The 8398-nt window shown below is 42.0% G+C and overlaps 1 protein-coding gene across 3 annotated transcripts in view; it reads left to right on the top strand.

Annotated features, from left to right (window-relative positions):
* The window catches only part of ACOXL (acyl-CoA oxidase-like), a 332871-nt gene that overhangs the window by 236451 nt on the left and 88022 nt on the right, over nucleotides 1–8398 (top strand). For all 3 annotated transcript variants that reach the window (XM_010829556.1, XM_010829558.1, XM_010829557.1), the window contains exon 15: nucleotides 3699–3810. In XM_010829556.1, coding sequence (XP_010827858.1) covers nucleotides 3699–3810 — 112 coding nt within the window. The remainder of the gene's footprint in view (nucleotides 1–3698; nucleotides 3811–8398) is intronic.

Raw genomic sequence — 8398 nt, 5'->3', positions numbered from 1 at the left:
CCCAGTTGGTGCTAGTGGTAAAGAATCTACCTGCCAATGCAGGAGATGCAGGTTCGGTCTCTGGGTCGGAAAGATCTTCTGGAGGAGGAAATGGCACCTCACTCCAGTATTCTTGCCTGGAGAATGCCATGGACAGAGCAACCTGGTGGGCTACAGTCCATGGGGCCACAGAGTCAGACTTGACTGCGGCTGAGAACACAGCCCTGAATGGGCATTTTATAGAGCTGATAGTTTCCCTCACAATTTATTAGCTGGAAAATTTACAACATATAAGTTGAAAGAACAGTACAATTCCCACCAGAACCAGTTCCCTTCATTCAGGAAACAAGTTCCCCATCTACATACCATCTGCCCCTCCATTTCTCTTCCAGGTAGCAGAACAGGGCTGTTTCCATCATTTCAAGAGAAAAACAGATTCTCACCCATATACAAATCTATATTCCTAGTAAATCTTCCAAGATAGACTTGAAATGTGCCAAAGGCAGTGTTCCAAGTGTAAATGTTTGGAAAGTTCTAGTCCATTTATTTTTGTCTCAGTTATTATCCCCCAAAACAGTACACTTCTCTCTCCCACACATCCAGGTTTTACTGATTCAGTCTGGCTGCATTTTTCTCCTTACGTCCCCAAACCTTACTCACTCATTTTTGTGTATATTAAGAAAAGCCTTTGTCATCCAGCACATCTCCACGCATACACATTGTACCAGGCACTACTTCAGGTGTTGGTGATACAGCAGTGACCTTGGGTTCTCAGCTTTCAGGAAACTTTCAGCAGGTAAAGCAGTTGGATGGCAGTCATACTGACAACTCACAAGAGAGGTGAGCAGATGGGAACACGAGGAACGATGGTCCCTGAAATCCCTCCAAGTAGGCGACCATTTGTATGGACTCCCAGAGGCTGCCCTTTGTTTGGGCTGTGGGAGGAGTCAGTCATGGTGCTGGAAAGACTCCATGAGACTAGGTGAGGTGGGCAGGGCTTGGCTCTGATTGGGGCTGAATTTCATTCTGCAGACTGCCCCATTCTGCCCTTTCTTGAGCCAGTGCGTGCTGCCTCTTCCCCTCCCTTAAGGGGCTGCGCCTGGAGCCCGCACTGCTCTCATCGACCCATGGATGCCTCGGAGGATGTGGAGGTCGAGGAACATCAAGTTTCTGCACTGTTCTTGAATGTTGTGTCGTTTATGTTATGAACATTTTCAAATACTCAGGAGAACTGAAATAATTTTAGGGAGCATTCACATACCCAGCATAGAATCAACTAGTAACACGTGACTGTGCTGACTATACCACATATATATCCACGTGTCAAGCCCTCGATCCATCCTTCAGTTCACCTTTTTTTCTCTGATGCATTTCAAAGTAAACTACAGACATTAGCATACTTCTGAATAATTTGGAATGGACATTGTTAACTAACTTTCAGTATTTGGTTACAGTTTTTTCTGCTTATGCAGAAGTTACATGGGGCTGCCCTGGTGGCTCAGCAGTAAAAAATCTGCCTGCAGTGCAGGAGACCCAGGTGTAATCCCTGGGTCAGGAAGATCCCCTGGAGAAGGGAATGGCTACCCACTCAGTATTCTTGCCTGGAAAATTCCATGCACAGAGGAGCCTGGTGGGCTACAGTCCATGGGGTCACAACGAGTTGGACATGACTGAGCGACTAACACTTTCATTTTTTCACTTTCGTACTAAGGTTTGTTTTCCATTCTGTTTAAAAATTTTTTTTTCAAATTTCTATGTAATAATTGGCAAAAATTGTACATACATGTGAGCTGTGGGCTTGTCATATATGTAGCCTTTGTTGTTTTTATCATAATTTTGAATTTTGTTGGAAGCTTTTTCTGTATCTACTGAGATGATCAGATTTTTATTCTTCAGTTTGTTAATGTGGTGGATCACACTGATTTGTGGATGTTGAACCATCCTTGCATTCCTGGGATAAATCCCACTTGATCATGGTGTGTGATCTTTTTGGTGTATTGTTTTGTTTGGTTTGTTAATATTTTATTGAGGATTTTTGGATCTATGTTCATCAGTGATATCAGTCTGTAATTTTCTTTTTGTGTGATATTTTTATTGGTTTTGGTGTTGGGATAATTCTGGCATTCTAGAATGAGTTCAGAAGTTTTCTTTTTTCTTTAATTTTTTTGGGATAGTTTGAGAAAGATAGGTGTTACTTCTTCAGATGTTTGGTAGAATTCACCTGTGATGCCATCTGTTTGTTAGGAGATCTTTATTTTTTTAATGATTCAATTTTATGGCATGGAATTACTCTGCTCATATTTTCTATTTCTTCTTCATTTGGTCTTCAAAGATTATATGTTTCTAGGAATTTATTTATTTTGTCTAGGTTGTCAGTTTTATTGGTGTTTAATTGTTTGTATTATTTTCCTTTCTCTTGACAGAGAGATGCCTGGGATGTTAATTTTTAACTTCTCTGAGTAGAACTTCTGTGAATATATTTGTATAAAAGTGTTTTCATGAACATGTTTTATTTTTCTAAGGCAAATAGTAGGAATGGAATGGCTGAGTCACAGGTTATGTGTGTTTAGTTTATGAGAAACTGAGAACTTTTTCCATTGGGAATCCCATTTATAATAGCTATAAATGGAGTATAACCTTTAAAAATTGTGAAGCACTGTATTGGATACCTGTAATATATAATATTGTACATCAACTATACTTCAATTAAAAAATATATTTTAGGGATTTTCCTGGTGGTCCAATGGTTATTACTCCATGCTGCAAATGCAGGAGGCAAGGGCTCAATCCCTGACTGGAGAACTAAGATCCCACATGCTGTGAGGTGTGGCCAAAAAAAAAAAAGGTTAAATTAAAAAAAATATTTGCACTGTTTATAATAGCTAGGACATGGAAGCAACCTAGATGTCTATCAGCAGATGAATGGATAAGAAAGCTGTGGTACATATACACAATGGAGTATTACTCAGCCATTAAAAAGAATGCATTTGAGTCAGTTCTAATGAGGTGGTTGAAACTGGAGCCTATTATACAGAGTGAGGTAAGCCAGAAAGAAAAACACCAATACAGTATACTAACACATATATATGGAATTTAGAAAGATGGTAACAATAACCCTGTATACGAGACAGCAAAAGAGACACTGATGTATAGAACAGTCTTTTGGACTCTGTGGGAGAGGGAGAGGGTGGGATGATTTGGGAGAATGGCATTGAAACATGTATAATATCATTTATATGAAACGAGTCGCCAGTCCAGGTTCGATGCACGATACTGGATGCTTGGGGCTGGTGCACTGGGACGACCCAGAAGGATGGTATGGGGAGAGAGGAGGGAGGAGGTTCAGGATGGGGGACACATGTATACCTGTGGCGGATTCATTTTGATATATGGCAAAACCAATACAATATTGTAAAGTTAAAAAATAATATTAAAAAAAATTTAAAAAAAATACTAAGTGGAAAAAGCAGTAAACCAAATTATCTTTACATCGCAAGGATGACCACATAGAATAACTTGACCCAGGCATTCATCGGCAAAATTACCAAGAGAAGCCCCAAATACAGCAAGTGAGAAATCAAGGAGATGATTACGTGTACTTACTGTCTATCGGGAGGAAATCCTTTTTGAAAAGATCCCATCTATTTCTTTCAAACCGAAATACTTTGGTGATGACAAAATAATAATGATGGTCTCTGTGCTTTTTTTTTTTTTTTCAGTTTCCTGGCATTTAACATGGACACAGTTGGTCATCTCACCTTTCTGTTGAAAGCGGTGCATTTTCGTGAAAGGATTCTTCAGCGGGGTTTGGTGGCCCGAATTTATTATAAGGTAAAGATACATTGTGTTATAATAATATTTTTCCTTTTGACATGTGTGTAAGGCATATTCTTGCTGGTGAAAGTGTTAGTCCTTTAGTCGGGTCCGACTCCTTGTGATCCTATGGATTGTAGCCTGCCAGACTCCTCTGTCCGTGGGATTTCCCGTGCAAGAATACTGGAGTGGGTAGCCATTCCCTTCTCCAAGGGATCTTCCCGTCCCTGCTAAATGTAATAGAGGATGAGTCAGCAAGTTGGACACAACTGAAGTGACTTAGCCCCATGCAGCAATAATTACAAGCTTCTGGAAATGGCTAGAATTTCTATAAGCCGTTTTGCATGACAGCGTTGCTCACTGTGGAGGCCCTGATGCTTCTGATGAGCTCTGTGTGTCATCTTTAGAGTGGGAGTTGACGAGTGGAGTAAATTTTAAGCCTTACTAAAACCAAAACATCATTGTCTGTAATAACGAATACATTATTTTCAGGGTGGGGGGAGTGCATGGGGCACATGTGGAAATTAACCACTGGGCTCACCTGAGATGCACTCTGTTTCCTACTGAAGTGCCCATGATGTTCTGAAAAACATAAAGCCTTGCATCAGCATTGATGGAGGTCTAGAGGTAATTTCCACCGAGTGTGGTGCCAATGGAGTTATTGGAGGAAACCCCCACTCCCACCCCAGAAATATCTATTTCATCTCCTAATCCCAACATGGAATAGACAAGACGACCCTAAGAGAAGGCTTACTTATCTACTTTCTGCCCAGACTCAGAGACTCAGGACTACCATAGCCTGAAATCAGACCACTGCTCTCCCTCTGCAAAGGAATTAGGTTCCAAGAGGACCAGAACTTGTTCCCATGAAACTTCCCCCACAGCTTCAGTTCATCTCTTTTAATATGAATACCAAGATCACATCTCCCGGGACAGCATCACCAAGGACAGCACAGAGCGGGAGGAGGATGCATGCCACGCTGCGGGATGGGTATTCTCTTAGGAAACGCTCTTCAGCACAAGAGCCCTGGAGCAGAAGTGGTCCAGATCCACTCGGGGGAACAAGACAGAATGATGGGTACCCACTGGAAGCTGGACCGAGTTTGTGCAAATCGGTCCATCCTCTGGGTGTAGGTCTGAGGTGAAGCCCTGGAAGATGCCAAGGGCATATTCAGGTGGGTTTAAGTCACTCTGCATTCCCTGCCCTTATCAAACATGGTGCCACCAACATAAGAGGAGGGTGCCTTCAAGACGGTCTAGAGGCACTAATGAGCAGAACAATGGAGACAATGTAACCTATGAAGGAGCTTTCCAAGACTGCAGGAGTAAAGGATGAAGTCAGGAGATGACAATCAACAGAGTGGAAACAGTCAAAATGTAACCTACAGAGAAGAAATATTCCTGAAAATGCTGGAACAAAGGAGCAGATATAATAATCAACATAGAAGAAAAGTATCTTCCCTAGTATAAAAAAAAAAAATCAAAATTTTAATGGAAAAAAATACCCATACCTGAGGATAGCTTGCAATTCTATAGTGAAGAGAATATCATTTAAGTAACCAGACAGAAAGTAATAGTTTATCGACAAATTTAAAAAAAGACAAGACTGGCTTCAATTCTTATTCACCAGCTCCAAATGGACTAAAACCTGCTTCTAGAAAGAGGAAACCTCATGATCTAAGCATACCATTCCAAGCCAGATTTATTCCATGAGTACAGGCAGTGGAAAGATATTTTCAAATATCTAAGAATTAGAAGCAATTTCACTCCCATGGCCTTCCTTAAAAATTATTCAAAGAGCTACTCAGTAGGACATTAAAAAGAAACAAAATTAATAACTTGAAAATAAGGAAGTCAACCTATTTTCAGGGCAGGAATAGAGGACACAGACATAGAGAGCAGACCTGTGGGCACAGCGGAGGGAGGAGAGGGTGGGAGGAGCTGAGACAGTGGCGCTAACATATGTACACTGCCTTGCGCAGAATGGACAGCTAGTGGGAAGCTGCTGGACAGCACAGGGAGTCCAGCCCGGCACCCTGTTATGACCTAGAGGGGTGGGGTGGGGCGGGGTGGGAGGGAAGCTCAGGAAGGAGAGGATATTCATAGAGTTACGACTGATTTGTGTTGTTGTACAGCAGAAGTCAACACAATATTGTAAAGCAATTATCCTCCAATTGGAAAACTAAAAAATTTTTTGATGGATTCATTTTGATATTTGGCAAAACTAATACAATTATGTAAAGTTTAAAAATAAAATAAAATTAAAAAATAAATAAATAAAGATTTGTAAAAGAATTGGTGGTCCCTGTGGATCAGCCAACTAATAATTATGTGTTTTGAAACAATTAGTTAAACAGAGTTAAATAGTTTTATTTATTTTATTATTAACGGAGTTAATATAAGTTTTAGTATTTTATTATTAACAGAGTTAAATAAACAACATAGTTGTTGTTTAGCCACTAAGTCATGCCGAACTCTTTTGTGATGCTGTGGACCTTAGCCTTCCCAGTTCTTCTGACAATGGTTTCCCAGGCAGGAACGCATACTGGAGTGGGTTGCCATCTTCTTCTCCAGGGGACCTTTCTGACCCAAGGATTGAGGCCATGTCTCCTGCGTTTCCTGCATGGGCAGGCGGATTCTTTACCACTGACCCACGTTAATTTTCCTCAAATGCACATTTTATTTTGGAGACCCTTGGCCCACACACATTAGACAGTCCATCTCCCTCTTGGTCTGGAATGAGTGCTGAGGGTTCCCAGGTCCTCCCAAAAGACCTGTCAGTGCAGGGGGCCCAAAGCTGGTCTCTGTCGCAACCTAGAGGGGTGGGATGGGGAGGGACATGGACATACACATGCCTATGGCCCATTCATGCTGATGTATCAATGTTGTTAAGTAATTTTGCTCTAATTTAAAAAAAAGAGAGAGCCCTACCATCTGATCATTTCTTTCCTTCCTTGGTGCAGCCAGAATTTAACTTCAAATGGGACCAGGAAATGTCCTTCTGTGTTCTGGTAACCATGGTGGGAGCCCAACCCCATAGCTCCCCTTGGAAGCCGCACTTCTCCAGTTTTCTGAAATCACCTTGCATTGTTCATCAGGGTCACAGCATCATTTCCCCATTAGTGGGGGCAGGGAGAAGACAATAAACTTGTCACCTTGAGAATATTTTATTAAGGGCTTCTGTCATTTGTGGGCTTCCCTGGTGGCTCAGATGATAAAGAATCTGCCTGCAATGCAGGAGACCCAGGTTCAATCCCTGGGTCAGGAAGATCCCCTGGAGAAGGAAATGGGAACCCACTCCTAGAGAATCCTATGGACAGAGGAGCCTGGTGGGCTACAGTCCATGGGGTCACAAAGAGTCGGACACGACTCAACGACTTTCAGTCATTTTATAAAACAAAAATCTAAAGGAAACAAATGTATACCCTCAGTAATCAATATATATAACAGATGACTGCTGGATTTCATATGTTTATAACAAAAATTGGGCAGATAGAGGGATGGTAATTCAGGTGGGATGAAAATCCTGCTGGTTAACCAGTTTATTCTGTCATCACCTGTAATATTCCCCTACTGCACTGGTAGTTTTTCCATTTCAGAGTGTGTAGAAATCAGCTAGGAATTTAAAAATCAGCTAGGATTTAAAAAATCTGACTCACGATGCCCTCCTTCCCACTGCAAGGCTGAGTCAAAAGGAAAAGAGAAGTGGTTTGTATCGACAAGTAAAGACCATGAGTCATCCTCAATATCCAGGGGCTGTCATCTAAGCTGGGAATAACTACCCTAAGTTATTTTTCGTTATTCATAATTTGAGGTTTTGATGGAAAAGAGTTAGTGGGGGTTGGAAATAAGGTTTCAGGTGATGTAACTTTGTAGAGCTTTATGTTTGTTTCATTCATTTATTTATCCAGCTGCACCAGGTCTCTGTTTCGGCACACAGGGTCTTTAGCTGCAGTGTGTGAACTCTTAGTTGTGGCATGTGGGATCTCATTCCCTGACCAGGGATTGAATCCGAGCCTCCTGCATGGGTAGTGCAGAGTCTTAGTCACGGGACCACCAGGGGGGTCCCTAGAACTTTCTGACTATCACCTACAATTTTTATTATTGTGGTCAGTGCAACCTGACTGCTCCATGTGTGTGTGTGACTTTAATGTTCTTTAGATCTTTAAAATATAATGAAATCATTGTACCACTGAAGGCTATCTTTCTAATAGGTGACGCCAACTACTTTGTTATACTTTTAGACTAACAGGTTCTTTGTCCAGGTCACCTGGTTGGCGTTTAGAACCTTGTCTGAGTTCCTGTCTGTGGAAAATGCAAGCTGGCCGTGTCGGTGATTGGATGGCACACCCATGGCGTGTGCTGGAGGTCAAGCTGCCACAGTCTCCTCAGTCACAGGTCTTCAGGAACTTTGTCCAATGTTAGTCGCTTAGTCACGTCTGACTCTTTGCCACCCCATATGGACTGTATAGCCTGCCATGCTCCTCTGTCCATGGAATTCTCCGGGCAAGAATACTAGAGAGGGTTGCCATGCCCTTCTCCAGAGGATCTTCCCGACCCAGGGATCGAACCGCCTCTCCTACATTGGCAGGCGGGGTCTTTACCA

This window comes from Bison bison, unplaced genomic scaffold (genome assembly GCF_000754665.1).
Source record: "Bison bison bison isolate TAMUID 2011002044 unplaced genomic scaffold, Bison_UMD1.0 scf7180017864508, whole genome shotgun sequence".
In the NCBI taxonomy this organism is placed as follows: domain Eukaryota; kingdom Metazoa; phylum Chordata; class Mammalia; order Artiodactyla; family Bovidae; genus Bison; species Bison bison.
The sequence above is the reverse complement of the archived record's forward strand: the minus strand, read 5'-3'. Positions and strand labels throughout refer to the sequence as shown.